Source organism: Metarhizium brunneum, chromosome 2 (assembly GCF_013426205.1).
Source record: "Metarhizium brunneum chromosome 2, complete sequence".
NCBI lineage: Eukaryota > Fungi > Ascomycota > Sordariomycetes > Hypocreales > Clavicipitaceae > Metarhizium > Metarhizium brunneum.
In genome coordinates this window covers 2185665-2203180 of record NC_089423.1, presented here as the reverse complement: position 1 = coordinate 2203180, position 17516 = coordinate 2185665, and the positions used below count along the sequence as shown (strand labels likewise).

The 17516-nt window shown below is 50.3% G+C and overlaps 4 protein-coding genes and 1 non-coding gene across 5 annotated transcripts; 2 read left to right on the top strand and 3 right to left on the bottom strand.

Moving 5' to 3' along the window:
- Nucleotides 1–765: 765 nt before the first annotated feature.
- On the bottom strand, nucleotides 766–1718 carry nuo-31 (NADH-ubiquinone oxidoreductase 30 subunit; the record flags this gene model as incomplete). Its single annotated transcript, XM_014691528.1, has 2 exons — nucleotides 766–1271; nucleotides 1379–1718. The coding sequence occupies 2 exons, from the start codon at nucleotides 1716–1718 to the stop codon at nucleotides 766–768; spliced, it is 846 nt and encodes a 281-aa protein (XP_014547014.1).
- A 485-nt stretch (nucleotides 1719–2203) lies between these two features.
- Nucleotides 2204–7971, top strand: MOT2_0 (General negative regulator of transcription subunit 4; the record flags this gene model as incomplete). The annotated part of the gene is made up of 5 exons (XM_014691527.2): nucleotides 2204–2247; nucleotides 2374–2440; nucleotides 2512–2624; nucleotides 2713–4781; nucleotides 5624–7971. The coding sequence occupies 5 exons, from the start codon at nucleotides 2204–2206 to the stop codon at nucleotides 7969–7971; spliced, it is 4641 nt and encodes a 1546-aa protein (XP_014547013.2).
- Nucleotides 7972–8478: 507 nt separating this feature from the next.
- Nucleotides 8479–10980, bottom strand: TOK1_0 (Outward-rectifier potassium channel TOK1; the record flags this gene model as incomplete). The annotated part of the gene is made up of 4 exons (XM_066130178.1): nucleotides 8479–10309; nucleotides 10382–10501; nucleotides 10598–10756; nucleotides 10832–10980. 4 exons carry the CDS (start codon nucleotides 10978–10980, stop codon nucleotides 8479–8481), a joined length of 2259 nt encoding a protein of 752 aa, XP_065986169.1.
- A 1444-nt stretch (nucleotides 10981–12424) lies between these two features.
- On the top strand, nucleotides 12425–13486 carry G6M90_00g036170 (uncharacterized protein; the record flags this gene model as incomplete). Its single annotated transcript, XM_014691524.1, has 1 exon — nucleotides 12425–13486. One exon carries the CDS (start codon nucleotides 12425–12427, stop codon nucleotides 13484–13486), a length of 1062 nt encoding a protein of 353 aa, XP_014547010.1.
- A 1163-nt stretch (nucleotides 13487–14649) lies between these two features.
- Nucleotides 14650–14753, bottom strand: G6M90_tRNA00000039. Its single transcript has one exon. It is a non-coding gene; the product is annotated as a tRNA-Pro (tRNA).
- Between the last annotated feature and the right edge of the window lie 2763 nt (nucleotides 14754–17516).

The following is a 17516-nucleotide window of genomic DNA, read 5'->3' as shown; positions in this document are numbered from 1 at the left end:
TAATGCTTTGGGTTCACCTCAAAATCACACACACGCACAGCGAAGGCGACGGTTTAGAGGGTGGGCGCAGATAACGAGTCTGTATTATGCATGTCTATTTTACTTTGTGTACTTTACCTTCTTTGTGCTTCAAGTCGAACCACCCTCGACGGGCCCGGCCGTCCACATGTGGCACGTGGCTGTGGATATTTACTCTTTTGTTCTTCCCACTCATATTTTTCGTTGCCTCCTTCTTGGTTGATGTATGATTTGGCGAGAATAGTCTGCTGGATGCGGCTATGTCGTTCAGTCTCCCCTTCCTTCGTGAAGTTGAGACAGTGCGTGGAAAGTGATGCGCGAAAGGGGTCGAGCTGCTCAATGAGAATATAGACTGACGCAGGATATGGCATAATACAAGAATTGGCCTTGGCCGTTGTCAAAGTTGACACAATAAGCTTCTTTTGTCGATGTTATACACATGTTTTTTTGGCACTGACTTGGGGATTACGGCTACTATATGATGAATTAATTAGCCGCACTGTAAATGCTGATCTGATATGAGCAAAGGACCAGAGAATGGTAGATATGCTTTGATATGAAATACCAAGCGGCTGACGTTGATTAAAACATGATCCATCATCACAAAGCACCAGGTAAGCGTGATTTGGTAGCAATTGCCATTAATACATGCCAATAATGGCAAATTCCTTATTGAGAACCAAGAAAAATCATGTACAGTACAGGGGTGTTCCCTTCCCTTCCCTTCCCTTTCGCTAGGCCCGCTCTCTATTTCTTAGGTTCCTCCTTCTTCTCCGGCTTTGGCGTAGGCAGCTTGAAAGTATCCGGTCTACGGTCCTCACCAGGACCAACCATTTCCCATGCACTAGAACCACCTTCAAAGTTGCGGAACGCCTGCGTAAGTTCAAGGGGTTCGGTAACAATTCGCTTCTTCTCCTCGTCATACCGGATCTCGGTGTAGCCCGTTAGGGGGAAGTCCTTGCGGAGCGGGTGACCCTCGAAACCGTAATCGGTCATGATGCGCCGCAGATCAGGGTGGCCGGCAAAAAAGACGCCAAAGAGGTCGTAGACCTCGCGCTCATACCAGTTGGCGCCGTCGTAGAGGCTGGTGACACTGGGGACAGGAGAGGCCTCATCGGCGTAGGTCTTGACACGGATGCGGGAGTTGTGGCGGACGGACAGGAGGTTGTACACTACTTCGAAGCGCTTGTCGCGGGTGGGGAAGTCGCATGCGGTGATGGTGCTCATTTGTGTGAATTCAGCAGAGGTGTTGTCTGTATTCGTTGTAGCGGTTAGCGAAGACCGTCCACGGCATTGCAGCAACCCTAGCACCGGGAATAATCCAATGTAGCCGACAGCAGGGCATCGGCAATAGACGTACACTTCAAAAACGTGAAGACGGGGATGACACCCGAGGGCGAGATGTAAATGGTAAGCTCATCCTTCCATACAGAAAACTGCTGTATGTATTTGGGTAGGCAGCCCATAAGCCACGATCCGTATCGGTGCATGTTGTCCGACTTGCTCTGGTATTTGTCGGCCGGATTGACAAGAGGCGCCTTGAGAACTCCAATCTGATCCCGAGGGGCCTTTCGCAAGTTCTCAGCCTCCTTGGGCATGTTGACGAGCCGGGCGGCCGACACAGAAAAGGCACGGACGCCCTGTCCACTGACGGCCGCTGAAGGCCGCAGAGCCGAGACGATTGTCCGGCTTCGAGACATTTTTGTCGCCATGGCCGAATTGTACGCCTAGTTAGAGGCCAATTGACAATGCGAATTCCAAGGCGGACTGTCGAGGAGGATTGGTGGTGGTTGTGGTGGGCTCTCCCGGAGATGGTCCTCAGGTTCGGGATCAACTGGAGATGGGAACGAACTGCTACAGCAGAAAAGTGTCCGAGGATTTGCCGGGCACAGGACATAGCTCGTTGACAAATGGCAAATCTAGGCCCTGTCATTGGGCACTTCGCCAACCACGAAGAAAGCTGGCCCTGCTGACAAAGGAGCGAATATCACGTGAGGCTACATTGAGCACTAAACCGTTTTAGGACTAATGCAAAGTGAACTTTCTCTGCCAAAGCTTTCCGGATGGATCATCATCCTGCCCAAATGTCCTCCTTGTTCTGCATACCCTTTACATACCAATACCTTAATATTCGCCCGCATCCCCTCTTCTTTGATATTTACATAGCACGTTACAGAAAGACATAATGGCACCGCAAGATTCCTTCATAGAAGAAGAAGAAGATGTCTGGTAAGTCTTATCTCGTCCAGGACCCCCCGACGCACACGCGCCCAGCCGCACTTCGCTCCCTCAAGTGCTTCGCGTGTCCGGCACCCCCTCAACTTTTACACAAGCTTACGACGTTCTTAATAACAGCCCTCTGTGCATCGAGGAGTTCGATCTATCGGATCGAAATTTTCGGCCTTGTCCATGCGGCTACCAGGTTCGTCCATTTACCTTTTCCCTTGGCGACTCGACGTCCTGTTCGACATTGAAACTAACGGTGCCCGGCAGGTCTGCCAGTTCTGCTTCAACAATATTAAGAACAACATGAACGGCCTGTGTCCGGCTTGCAGACGGCCGTACGATGAGAAGACGATAGAATGGAAGGTGGTTACTCAGGAAGAGTGAGTGCCCCTTCCATATCCTATTTTGCCGAAACCTTGTCTACCTGACGTGCACGAGCATCAAGTTATACTAACATGTACTTTTCAGAGTTGCCGAGTTTCGCGCCAACATTCAGAAGAACCAAAAGAAGCGAGCACAGGAGCAACGACAAAAAGAAGTGCAAAAACGCGAAGCCGAAAAGGAGAATCGTAAAAACCTTGTCGGCGTCCGAGTCGTTCAGAAGAACCTAGTCTATATCACTGGACTAGCACCAACGGTGCGTGAAGACGAACTGCTCAAGACTCTACGAAAACCCGAATTTTTCGGTCAGTATGGCAATATTCAGAAAATATCCATAAGCAACCGCAAAAGTCCAGATGGGCAACATCATTCACTTGGCATCTACGTAACGTTCGAAAAGCCCGAGGAAGCAACGAAATGCATCATCGCAGTAAACGGTTCTCAGAATGGCGACCGTATATTGAAAGCTCAACATGGTACCACCAAGTATTGCTCTGCCTGGCTGAAGAACGAAAAGTGTAATAATCCTGGTTGCATGTTCCTTCACGAGCAAGGAGATGAGGAGGATAGCTACACCCGGCAAGATCTCTCATCTATGAACAGTATCCATACACAAAGGCCATTACCAGGTGGTGGCGGAGGTTCATCTCGCGCAGTTTCCCGACAACATCTTCCGCACCCCACCCCTCCTCCTCCTGCTTCGCAACCGATGGTGCGTACTATTAGTAGAGATGGCTCTGACAATGGCATTGACTCATCTGCACTGCCGTCGTCTGCAAACTGGGCTAGAAATCCTCAGCGCAGTCGGAGAGGTAGTTACGCCACTAGCGGTGCAGCGTCCAGTCCGGCTATTTCCATGTCGCTTCCAGCAACAACGGAGGCTACCCAAGAGGCTGTAGACGACGCCGATGTCTCACCTGCTCAGTCTGTCGCGAACAAAGGCAAACAACCATACGGGACGCAGCCTCAAGCCTCCACCTCCGCTCAGGAGGAGAAGGAGCAGCGGTCGCCCAAAACAACGGACAGTGCTGTCGCTGCTCTATTGAAGACCCTGGGAGATTGCAAGCTGCCAGTCTTCACTACCGCTAATGCTAGTGATGATACTCATCCACCCATGTTTGATATCCGAGGTGGCGAGAAGCGAAGGGCTATGAGAGAGGACGAAGAGTCGCGAATCGACCAGGAAGACCAGACTGAAACACATACACCATCTGAAGGCGAACCCGAAACTGGGGGCAGTCTTGCTCTTGGCGGCGAACCTGAGGACCGAGAGCTCGGTAGGGATGTCCACGGTTTTGATCAACGACAGTCTAGCACCCAACCTCCGATTCAACGTGGGAGTACAGACGGGCTCTATGGCGCACCATCGAGTGGCTCCAGCTTTCCTCAGGGCTCTGGTAATATTAGTAGAGTCATGACACCGCAACAGCTGGCGTCACTTCGATTGCAGGCTGGCTACACGGACCAAATGCCGCCCGGTATCTCTGCCCAGAATCCGTTTCAAAATTCGGGCCATAACCGCCAATCCTCGCGATTCAACTTCGCCAACGATGCTGGGAACTCTACTACCAATATCAAACTGGCTGCTAATCCTAGGATCATGGCTCAGCAGTCGTCCATGATGCCCAGCTCTTTCCAATCACAGTCGAGCAACCAGTTCTACGCCACATCTATGCCTGGCCCTCCGCCTGGCCTTAAGTCTACAGGCACACCGCCAAGTATGTTTGGTCAGGGTTTCGGCACTGGCTCAGGATTTGGCGGAGCCCACAAGGATTCCTCTAACGATTTACTCCAAACTCTCATCGGCCGCAATCGAGGAGGCAGCACCCAGCCTCAAGATGTTGGAAAGCGTGAGTACATGATTTCTTCTTTCTCAAACCAGTACCCACCACCCTCTACCTCCACCCCAGCTCCTGCTTCTGGCCTCCTGGCATCGCTCTACGGCAACCATCCTGGAGCATTCCAAGACTTTGGGTCGAAGCAGAAGAAGAAGGGCAAGAAGCACAGACATGCTAACACTTCCTCCTCAGGGGGGAGTGGCTTAGTAGATCTTGCCGACCCGAGTATCCTGCAGGCAAGAATGCAGCAGCATCAGTCACAGAGCAATGCCGGAGTTGCCGGGCAACAAGGACTGTTCGGTGGTGGTCAGAGCCAAGGTGGGTACAATCCTAACATGATGTATAACACCGGCTACGGGCGTTGGTAGTCGAAAAAAAACAGACCTACAGAGTATGGGGCCATGGTTTATGTCTTTCCCCCCCTTAACTTCCTTTAACTTTCATGTTTTGAAACGAGCAATTCTGCTCTTTTCGCTCTTAGTGTACTTCTCAAGTTGGCTTTGGCGTTTCATTAGCATGTTTTCGGTATAATCACCGAGAAATTGGGGCTGCATTTGCTCCAAGGAGCACAAAGATATGCATATCTTTTTGTTTTGATCAAGCAGGCATTTGCGTGGTCGCCGCAAGTATCCCCCACACAGGGTGAGCGGCAGGTTTTTGCACAGGGCGTCAGCTCTTATTCTTGGTTTATCTGGGATCAGAATGGCGCAGAGAGGTAACACAGTGTCAACCTCAATATTGTTATTTTTTTTTAAATTTTTTTTTGGGTTGCTCCAGGCCTGCCTCAAGTCGGTTACATGCTTGTTGCATTGGGGACGAAATTGGAGGATCACGCCAGGCAAGCCATCATCGTCTTCCACAACGCACACATACACCCCTTCTATGTACGTTAACAACTCACATTATGGTGCAACGCCTCCAGAGAGGGTAGCATCTTTGGTCAGAATATAACAACATTGTCTATTCTCTCCAACTCTGCCTTTCCCTTCATTGTCCCCCCTGTGGAAGACGATGATGGAGGCCGTAGGATGATCTGCAACTGTCTGTTTGTCTTTCATGTACTTAAACTTTGGCCTCGTATTGTAGACTCAGCCGGTGTTGACTGTGTTGCGTAAGAAAAAGTTCATTTTGGCACCATGCTAACATTTATACTTTTTTAGAGGACGAGCTACTTTCGTTAGACGAAGCAACCAGTTCGGTCGATGCCCTGGTTTCCGATGAACCACAAGGACTCTATGCTGGATCAGGGTTCGGCTTTGATATGGGAATGACGCGATCTGTACCTCCTGGATTTGCCATCCTCCCAGAAATGGTAAATTCTCCTATATCAGCGATGGCATCTCCGGCGTTGAGCCTACATCGCCAAGCTGAAGCCGTATCTACATTGTTCAAGGCACCTCCTCCACCTGGTCTGGAGAATGGTACTGTTACGCCAGTGCAGACTCCACGAAAAGTGATTGCTCCTGGTTTGGAGGCGACGAAAAATAGCAGGCCGTCTACGTCTGAAGCTAGGGTATTAAAGCACATGCCATCGCAGCCTCAGTTTGAACAGCAGTCAGTATCCTCACCCCCAGGAGATGAGGACTTCCCTGCCTTGGGGTCGTCGCAGTCCATCAAGGCTCGAACTCAGTCCCCTGCTAGTCCAGTCGTTCCAACCCCCAAACCCACCCCAGCGGCAAAGAAGAGGGCCAACAGAATTGTTGACAAGGCTGCTAGCAGTCATGATCAACCTGCCTCCACGGTGTCGGACTCGATCAAGAAGAGACCCTCCACTATCAGTATCCAGCCGCCGTCGGATAAATCCGTCCCAAGCCATGATTTTCAAGGCACGGATAAGCCGGTTGAAGACTCACCGACCTTTCCTCCTTTACCAACGGCCACAGCTAGCTTTCCCTCGCCAGTCCATCGAAGCGGACCCCGAACACTGCGACTTATGCCGACTCCCAGGGCTCCAGAGTCTCCTGCACTGCCCTCCCCCGTACAGTCGGTGGCTTCCAAGGCTGTCTCTATCTCGCATAGACCAGACACCCCAGGAAGCGAGATGATTAGTGACACAGCTTCCATAGTGTCTGCCTCCATATCAGCATCCCGCGCAGGATCGCCTCCGCCAAGCAAAGTTGGTTCTGCCGCCGTGCGAACTACTACAAAAAGCCAGCAACGCAAGCAGCGTAAGGAGGCTCTCAAGCAGGAGACGAAGATTATAGCCGAGGCATCAAAGCCAGAGCCTGAGGAGCATGCACCAGTCATTGGCCGCAAGAAGAAACAAAAGAAAGAGAGGCCCGCCAAAGCGGTAGTTGCTCGAGAAAAACCCGATCCTCCGACAACTTCAGCCTCTGAGCCTTCGAAGACCGAGCCAGAGATGCCTGTACAGCATGAATCTGTGAATGATAAGGTTGTTGAAGAGACGGATTTTAAAAGTAGGACGATACAGAAAAGAGCAGCTAAGAATAAAGACAAGGAAATGGACATGGAAAAGGGACAAGCAAAGTCACCTCCTACGCCAGCATCATCACCAACAGTGCCGTCAAAACTGGCGGAGCTTGGCAACTCGGTGCCCGCCGAGCCGATTGAGTCATCAGACCCGGCTGACAGACAGCAGTTTGGACCAGCCTCTGTGCTTCAAGAGATCAAGAGCTCACTCTTGACTTCGGCTCTGGACAAGCTGCTGCTGCTCAGACTGGTCAGCAGCAGCTCGCTACGTGCTGATCTTAGTCAGGCTGCTAATGGCGCGAGCAAGTCAGTATACTGCAAGGACTATGCCTGCAAATGTGGCGAGATCCAGGACGATGACCTCACAGCCCTTCGAGCAGGTAAGCCGGTTCGTAAACAATTCCATGTTGATGGCAGCAGAATGCTCATCACACCCAATGGGGATTGCATCCGCGGCTTGACACCCGAGCAAGAAGATGCCTTCCTCGACCTGCAAGCCGCCATCGCCAGTACGGCTGATAATCCAGGTGCCTTTGTGGCCCCGAGACATCAGCCAGGTAGCGGAGCTTTTTCTCTCATCAAGGGGCGCGCAGTTCCAAATGGCCGTCCCAACATCTTTCCCACCACAGCACAGCCCCAGTTCCAGGATCCCATTGGCAAACTACAGCGAGAAGATGCCCTCAGCTACATTAATCAGTATGTCCTGCCGCGCCTTAACTTGGATGCTGCAAACATGGGATTCCCTAAGGGAGCATCTCCACTTCGTGATGCCGCGGCAGCTAGTCTTAACGCGCTGGCTCCCTACTTTTATGGCCCAGATGCGGCTGCTGGCGTGGGTATTTATAGTGCCCCTGACGGCGCGCGCGCCATGCAGGACTTTTCCTCGTCCGGCGGCGCACCGGCTGCTGATGCTAGCAAAATCGGTCCTGCCAATGGCCTTGGTGGTATTTCTCTGATGAGTGTCGAGGATGCAGAGGTCCGTTTGGCAGCTTCTCGAAAGGAGACGGAGAAGTTGGAAAGGGGTCTGAATGCTGTGATTAAGCGGAACAGAAGACTTCTCATTGGTGGTGGTAACTGATTTGTTGGGGACCAGTCAACAAACAACACAGCGTATAATCCGAGTATCAAACTTGTACACATTTACCTGTATTTCTATGTCTCTATTTGGAGAGAACTGTACACGAAAGAATTAGCAACTGACGTTTTTTTTTTTCGACTTGGAAAAATTTCAACAGCGAGCTATACAATATTGCATCCTCAGACATGAAGACAGGCGTTTTCTTCACAGGATACTTGCTTTGCATATTATGTATGATAGTACCAGACGTAGCCATGTACTAATAAAGGATCTGCAGAATACCAAAGATACCTAGGTACCTATGCTACATAGACATATTTTTTAATACCTGCTTTCAAGCCATGTGGCGATATATCATATGCTGTCCGTCGTAAAACTCCATAGTTAGTCTTCAAATGCGTAAGCTTGATGACAACCCAGCGGTTTTTCCCTTCACCTCCAGGTTCAAACTCATAGGGTATCTAGTCCATCTCCTCCCAAAACGCCGGTTTCCTAAAGCAAATACACTCATGGCGAATTGGCATCGTCTTCGTCAATTTTAGTTTCCCAAAGGGATTCTTCTAGTCTTTCCATCAATTTATCTAGAATCCATTCACTTTCTTCCTGTCCACCCATGAGAGGACTACGATTGCCTACCCAAGACCATTTGAGATGGGCGTCAGTATCAGGAAGTTGGACTGGGATTGGTGCTGCTAGCTGCATAGATGGTCGTGGAGCTCGAATTGTCTCGGCAACATCGTCCTGAGGTGGATCACGACCTTGCTCCGCCTTGTCACGATGACGATTGTGGTGTTTGTGTTTGTGTCTTCTGGTCCGTCTGTGTTTCGCCTTAGGAAGCACTTTTCGGTGATTCAAGGGGTCCCGTTCGTCCTCTCCAATTAGAGCCAGATACCATGCCCACTCTTCAAATGTATATCGCCGCGGCTCAGGCTCTCTAAGATGCTGGGACACAGTCTGAATTTCCTTGACGAGTAGTAGATGTAGTTCCGTGCCGATAGGTAGGTCGTCGAGACGATCTTGTACTTGTGCTAAAGAAGGGCGGCCTGCAGGAATTTCGGTTTTTTGGCAAAGTTTGTGTTTTCCTTGACGCTCCTCATCGTCCTCTCGGTGTCCATGAGAAGCCGAGCCACCACTATGACTGGATTCGTTTTGTTGTTTTTCTGTGTCTTTAACATCTTTGGGGTCGAAGCCCGTCAAGTCTTCCGCCCTTTTACGTATTCTCTTTTCCCTTTCGTGCTCCCGAATCGTAATGGTTGCACTGCGGAACAGACGGCCAAACGAAACACGATTGGCAACATACTTTGCATTCCCCGTGAAACCATCCTCACCGGGCAGGATTGTAATGTTGCCAATACGAATTGTTGCGTCTGTTACAAACTTGACAACCGTGTCGCCCGCGTTGGAAATAAGAACCGTCATGGTGGGCAGTGCCAATAGTGACCAGAAAACGAAGAATGACTTGCCAGCATTCGAGTTCGGCGTACGATCTCCATAGCCAATAGTCATGAGTGAAATGAAGCAGAAGTAGAAGGCATCGAAATAGTTCCACTGTTGATATGGCTCTTCAGCACTGACGAAAATCACGGCACCAACGAGCCACAACAAAATCCACACGCCGGTAGATATTGCCATTGCCATCCATTTTCTACGAATTGAGGCCTGTTGTTGAATCTTTCGCATCAGTAGAAATTCGGTTTTTCTGCGGTCGAATTCATTTTGTGGCAAACCGGCATTTTCCGGACCCCAGTTTGAGACTGTATCATCGTCAATCGGGCTCAGGATTTCATCGTGGCCACTTTTTGTCATTGTGCGAATGAATCTTCTCCGATTCTTCTCTTCCATCCGAGCATCCAGTCGACGCCTACCACGTTCGAGAATCATGCTTCGAATGGAGCTAATAACGAGACCAAGGCTGATAACCCCGATGAGAGCGTATGGGATAAGTAGCGCGCATCCCAGCGTCGTGTTGGCGGCAAAGTCCCCAAAACCAACAGTGAAGAGCGTCACGTCGGCCCAGTAAACAGCATCTAGGTATCTCCAGTTCTCGATTTTCGAAAAGATGAGGGCTCCAAGGAGAAGATACATCAGAAAGAGGATAGTCTGAAGCATTAGGGTGCGTTGGCTACGGGTAAGGTTGAAGTCCTTGGGGTAATGGCCTGAAGAGGCTCCCCAAAACGTCACGGCCATCAGTGAGGCATCGACAAAGTACAGAATGGCTGCCCATATGCCGTAATAGAAAGCCTGTGACCAGATGTAGTCCTGTGGTGGATCAAGATTATACTGAAGGGGACCGGCAGCGGTAGCATTTAGGGATAAAAGACATATGGCAGAGATGTACCTATTTATTACAAACCATGTCAGCGTGGAATGGCGGAGTTGCGGCAGAGATAGGTAGGTGTTGAGGACATACCATCCAATGATTGTGATAGGTTGAGCAATACTAAAGCGAACTCTCTTAGTCATATTCAACAAAAGAAAAGCGTTTGAGACCAAGGCCACGGCTAGTTGGATGGCATTCACAATGGTGAGCCTATATAGCAGGGACGATATTAGCTGACCGAGTCACTTGTTTGCTAGTCTCAAAACACAGGCCAAGTTAGGTTTCGGGGTCAACTCTGCAACGTACCAAGCAGGGTCCTGTATAAATACCGCATCGTCAACATTCTGTCCAGGAACCAGTTTTTGGCGCCATTGAGATCCCAAGGCGCAGATGCTGAAAGCCGAGGCGACGGGGCCAAGGGTGGCTGCGATCATGGGAAACGCAGAGGAAGCAAACCACCATCGGCTAAGGCGGAGACTGTGTGAGCGGGTGTACGGAGCACAAATGAATGAGATGTGCCGGATACTGACAGGAACTCACCTAGGAATAAGATGCGCCAAGTCATTTTGGAAACGTGTCTCGCGAGAGCGTTTGTGCTGCAGTTGTTGCCGTGACATCTGCTTGCTGAGATTATTATCCAGGTCTGAAGCATGATGCTCAATGGCTTTCCCATGCTTGCCGTCATCCATGGCAAGGGAATAAGAGCGCCAGGACACTGGCCGGGGCGCTCGGGTTCAACGGAGTCGAGCCTCGTAGGCTGATGTGTCTATCCAGGTACCTTGGAGAGATGAAGCTGTAGGTAGGTGATGCTGCAGGCATGACAGGTGTCGAGGAGAAAAGAGAGTACCGAGCAGGTCAGGAATGAAGGTTCTCAAAGGTTGAAGGTTGAAGGTTTCGGGATTTCGGGGTTTCAATTGGGTCCAGAAACCGGTTTTAAAACTTAGGTACGGGATTTGGAGCTGGATATGCCTGCGAGGAAATGGCTCATCGGTATGGAATAAGGATGCAAGAGGGAGGGAGGCAGAAATAGAGGAGAAAACGAAGATGTCCCCGTCAAGATGCGTTTGAGGTCTGAGTCCTTGGGCAGAAGGATTCAATGTTGACGGGCGGCCTAGACTGGCGTTCTCGACCATGCCGTCTCCACGGGGGGCACAATGTTGGGAGAAAGAAGCAGGCGCCATTGACGTTGTTCTTGCTTGTTGTGTCCGATTCGCCACATGCGCACGGTAGCCATCGAACAAGCAATTCCTGCCGGCTTGGCAGTTGCACTCCATCGCATTTTCCAATGGGAGCGATTGCTAGCCAACCGTTTGACTTCAAATGTCAATTGGGACAAGCCTCTAAAATCTAGTGGATGCTTAGCATGCATCGCCTGGCCCTGGTTGGTCTTTTAGCTGGGCTCCTGAAGGCCCTGCATAAAAGAAAGTAAGTAAGCACTTAATGTAAGGATGCACATGTACATAGATCTGCATAGGGCCGTGTGCTCATGTGGATCTACCCGTGCCTGCCCAGAATTGTCTGGTACCACCTGACCACCACCACCAAGCACCAATGTCGACAGCATCGATGCAATCGTACATATGCTGTAGTCCCGACACCAAACCCATCACCACTGGCCAGCATGCCAGCCATTGCATTGGCCATCGAAAACTTGGATTTCGAGGTCGATTCCTGGTAAGTGCCATTACCACCCACGAAGCAGATCCAATCCAATTATTGCGTCACCGACACCAACCCCCAGGGCCCAGGCACTTTGAGCACTTGGGCGCGGCATAGTGCTGTACGTTGTGCTCAAAGGCTAGACGTCAAAAGCTGACATGTGCGGCAGCCATCGTAGGAGCTTTTTGCAACCTGCATCCTCATTTCCAGGGGCCATTCTACGCGTTCATGGTACATTGACAGGTTGTTCGTCCTGGGCTGCTGCATCACCATGCGCCTGTGCCGCCGGCTGCTTCGAGTCAACGTCCATGGTTCCTCCCCAAGATCCTTCAGCAGCGCGGCCCCGGAGAGAGTGGAGGTAAGATGCGGTTCTGCAGGACATGTCACCATCGAGTAGGTCGCCCTACGGTAGCCGTGTTGATGTTTAAGATGATGCCACCCAGGAAATACTTACAAGCGTCCAGCCTATTCAACATGCCTGGAAGTTCTGCAACTGAGCCCCTATTAATACACATGCCTCCTTTCCCCCAACCTGATGGCTCGGCATCCAAACTACCAACATTTCTTGGAAAACGACCAGTTGCCAGTATAAATTACAGATGGAGACCCTTCTCAGAACCCTCGCCAGAAGTCTCAACCGTAAATAAAGTATTCAGCCCGTTATATTGGCCGACCCCTGTCCACGACACCTCGTTTGCCTTTGCTTGGCTCATTGAGAATTTTCCGCCGCCAACCCACAAGAGGCGCGACATTTACATTTACGGATCATACCTTGGTGCCAGCTTAGCCGCGTCCCTAGCTCTCACAGAGGCCCATACACACGCGAGGTTCGGCGTTAGAGGCCTCATTGCGTACAATGGGATATACAATTGGACCATGTTTCTTCCCGACCACCGTATTAATAGGCCACCCAAAAGGGCCAAGGCAACAACAGCTCCCCCGGGGCCCCAAGAAGGGTCGCAACTACACAGGCTGCAAGAACAAATGCCCGCCTTGTTTGACATGCCGTCAAATTTATTCGATCCGTTTGCGAGCCCAAGCTTGTTCTTTCACAGTCCAGGCTTAATTGTGCCACAATCATTCTTCATGACGGTAGAACACTCAGCCCTCATTGATAACATGACGAGCGATGAGGAGATTACACCAAACCCCATCAAATCGCCAAGAAAATCCCACCTAGTTTTCCCGCCGAGGCAGTCGACGCTCAAAATTCCCGATACTCTTCTCTTGTTTGACTCGGCTGCACTGCCCGTCCCGAAGCCAACCACCAAACCAAAGAGTGCACGAGCAAGGAAACGCGCAAAGCCAAAGGGCCACAGTTTTGAGGCGCAGGCAGCAGAGTTGGCCGAATTAATGAGGCGAAGTGTCAACGTTGTGGAATTGAAGGAGAGGAGTAAGTGGGATGAAGACGTGCATAGCCGCGTTGATGAAGCAATTAGACGAGTGCGGGTAGTTGACGTAGGACTGGAAAGAGACAGCACAGAACTCAGCGATGTGGGATGCGACGCTGTAACGACTTGGCTAGAAAATAGATGATTCCACTTTGCGTTGCCATAATCCGTATGCACCCGTATACATGACAGATATAAGTCAGGCACGGGCTAGACACGGCATGCCGCCAATGAGTCTATATACAAGTTACGGCCGTTGTGGAACAGACTTGTCAACCTCGACTTGAAGAAACTGACCAAAACATCTCACCGTATAGTGTTCTTTCCACTGTCATCAAAATTCCATAATTTTGTGTAGCAAACTCGGCCGTTTGGTCGATGGGCACAATTTTGCTGACGAGGAGCATTGTATATCGATGGATGAACTGGCAATCAACGTACGGTCTGTGAGAGAATATGTTTGCCCACCAAGAAGTATCCGCCAACATACTGTAGTATATCATCAATAAGTATGCCTTGGTTCAGGGTGAACTCTTGGTAGTTAGGTTAGCCACAGAGCCCCAACGTGCCAAGCAATCAGTGAGGTCTTGCAGAACGTGATGATGCAACCAGCACGAGGTCTGCCGAATTAGATGATACAGAGGCTAATTCTCATGAGGTCAACGAAGGGGAATCAAAAACCATTGGTCGAGCACTGCCAGTCTTGCAAGTGGCCAGGCGATAAGAACGAACATTGAGGCCATTCACCAACTCCTCGGGCGCCAAGGCAATGGAACACTAACAATGCTACATTTGCTTAAATTGGAAGAACTCATCGTCATAATTCCTGGTGACTGACTGCGTCTATCGCATCACCACCCACTCCCACAACTGCTTAAAGGCACCAATGCCATCCAGCAGCATGTTGGCATATTTTATGAGGAAGTAGGATTTAGACAGCGATACCGTCAAGCCGTTTGAGAATCATACTGAGCACACGCATACTTGACAGACGACTCCTGGCCAAGCCGTTGGAATAAGATAGCAAATGTGAGTTTGGTTGGTTACTACTAGTTACAGGGATAATCAAGCGGTGAGTGGCTCGTACGGAGCACTCTCCAAAAAGGCGACGGGGGACGCAAGGTCGATTGGCTGGATATCCAAAAATCCTATTCATGATGGCGCCGGGGCCCGTAACGCGTCGGCCCCACACAGACCAAGCACCCGCAAAAAGTGGCCGTAACCTACCTACTTACTAGCCACAAAAACTGCCAGTTTTTACTCCGTCTAGGTTGGGAATTGAAGAATGAAAAAAAAAAGAATTGAGGTGGGTCTGACCGGGGATTGAACCCGGGACCTCTTGCAATTTGTAAGGATACTGTTTAGGAATATGAAATCCCAAAGCAAGAATCATACCACTAGACCATCAGACCGCTCGTTCTTGTTGAAGAGACTGTTGTAAAACTAATATATAAAGGGTTCCCATGACCTCCCCTGCCAGCTACATGCCATGCAGAAAGCACGTTTCGTTTTCCATTCAGCAAAGTCGTTGCTTTTGAGGAAAATAATCCGAAATAAGATCCTCAGGTAGCAGTGAAATAAGAAGAAGCGGTTTTCTCGAGTCCAGGTCAACGGAAGAACCACCATGGGTCTCTAAGAAGTGCCCAGTGATGCGGCATGACGCTCTTTGTCGCAAAGCCGAAGCGGGCATTGTATCAGTGCCTCAAGCAGCAACAGACTGGCGGATTCTCTCAATGCGTGATAAATTATAATCCAACACCCCCAAAAGCCCGTTTCAGTCGGTTACATTCTTCCAGCGGTCCTCAGCAAACGTTTCTGTGTGAGCTGAATTCCCATGTGGCATATTACTGATGCTAATTCTCGTGTCTTCGTCACAGGGTGGCAGGATATGGTCTTCTTCCGTTTGCTCACGGGCTCAGCAATTGGAGGGGCGTTTGCCGGCATCTTCAAATAAAGACATCACATGGACGAGAAAGAAAACGAAAGTTTTCATTTTTCGTTGATTCTACGAGAAGTATGCTGCAGGGACTATTACTTAAGGGAATGAGCTAGCTTTTGTGTAACTGCTAACCATCGTCGCGTAACTTTATGAGGGAAAGGTCATCTATGAGGGAAGGTGCACTTGTAAATATCACCAATGTCGACAAACAAATTCAAGTCTAAAATAGGCGCAATTGGCCGCCTGATACATTCCTACCGATCTTCTGGCCGCCTATGTTGAAGACATGGTTCTCTTCCGGGATTTTCTTGAGATCTTGATGACCCAGGAGGCCGATGGCTTATACAAGTCTCCGGGCGTGACTCAGCGTCGCGTTACTGAAATTGCGATTCAGTTAATTCCATGTTTTTCAGAATTTGTTGCAAGCATTGGCCGCCTCACTGTCTGTCTGCCACTGGGGAAAAGGTTCAATCAGAGTATTCTGTTCATCGACACAATGTAAAGGCAGCATGTCGATGGCAGACTAGACAGGTGGCTGGCGGCCTCTTGTGTCACAATCCCTCGTCTTGGTGAGCACACACCAAGCCTTGGACAGCAGGAATAGATCCTGTCTTGCCAAACTGAAACAAAGAGCTTCAGCAACTGGTAATTTAGCAATGTTCCCAGACATCGAGGCCGCCCGGCCCACCAGCCATGCAGCAGTGCATGCATAGTACTAGTACGTACTACTCTGTACTCCGTAGTACTGGGAGCAAGGCATAACATTGAAGGCACCTCGAGGCTTGACAACTAATTTAGTGCTAGGAAACGGCTGCGTTTTGGCGGTGGAGCGGCCGTCCAAGGTTGTTGAAAAACGTCAAGTGGTCATGGCCAACCCTTGCAGGCGCAGGCGAGTGAGCCACTGACTCGATCACGTTCTGCTGGGAGATCCAGTTCGTAGCAACAAGTACTCCGTACGGAGTGAGGAGAGGCAAGGACAAAGGGAAGACAACCCTGTCCCGGCCTCGAAATGCGTGGCGTCATGGCCGCGGCCGAAACAAGATGAAGCATCGCCTGGTCCAAGTCCATGATGCGCCAGTTATGGCGGTCTGCATCTCTACTCAAGCAATGTGTACACTGCAAGGCAAAAGGACATGAAGCGAGGACATGAGCTATTGCCACTGTCTCAAGCATGGCGTGCATACAACCGACGTCGAGAGATGCAGCAGGGGCTTATGCATGCGAATGGTGCCAGGGTTCCATCAAATGGTGGACAGATGTCTAGGGATGTCAATAAACGGTCGGCTAGGTAAACGCCGCCGCCAGTAATTGATTCACCATTGTTGAGCTCGAGACTGACTTGACGACCTCAACCAGCACTGCGGCATGCAGTCTGGTGATACAGTCGCTGGTCTGGTCCCCTTTAAATGTTGTCTGGTGGCTGATCGGTTTAGGCTCCAGCACTAGCACTCCCAGGTGCTATAGGTGCTCCACCGTTCCAGTCAATGTTGACCAGACGCTTCGAATAACAGGCCTGGGCCTGGGCCATGTGGACATGCATGCCTGAGCAGCAATGGAGCTTCCCCAGACTGGGGCCAGTCTTGAGCTTTTGGCGGTTTGTGGCTTGCAGCTCCAAGCTTGTCAAGGTACTTGGAGCTTTCAATACCTTATTGACGGCTTTGCAGCTTGTGTAGAGGCAAGTACTACTACTATCCTGAAGCACCACCAACATTGAACCAGTCGACAACTCTATAATCCCAGACGTCGCTGCCCCCCAAGTGTCGTTTCCCTTCTCGACAGACCAGGCCCCCTCCTTCTTTCTTCATTGTGTCCCTCCTGCTCCCTCCCTCTCCTCCTGGCCTGGCTTCTATTTTTTTTCCTCTTTTTTTTTTTTTTGTTTAGGTTTTCCCTCTTCTACCTTCTACCTCTTCCACCATACTTTTCCGGCTTTATCAACCAGCCCCATCAAATTTCTCATCAATCCCCAAGCATCGTTTCTTGCAAGCTTATCTTCTGGTTTCGTTTGTTGCAAGGTACCTAGGTACGTAAAGTTCCCTGCACTCCTCTCATCCCACATGGCCCTCGGTGTTTCCATGATTGATTGCCCTGCATTCTTTCTCAACAACATCCAGAGCGGGACCCGGATATTGCACATCGACCAGACCTGCTAACTTGCTACGCTTCCAAGAAGACATAGCCAGACATTGACAGGCCTTCCTCGTGATATACATCTGATCGCTACTTTCTGACATTCACT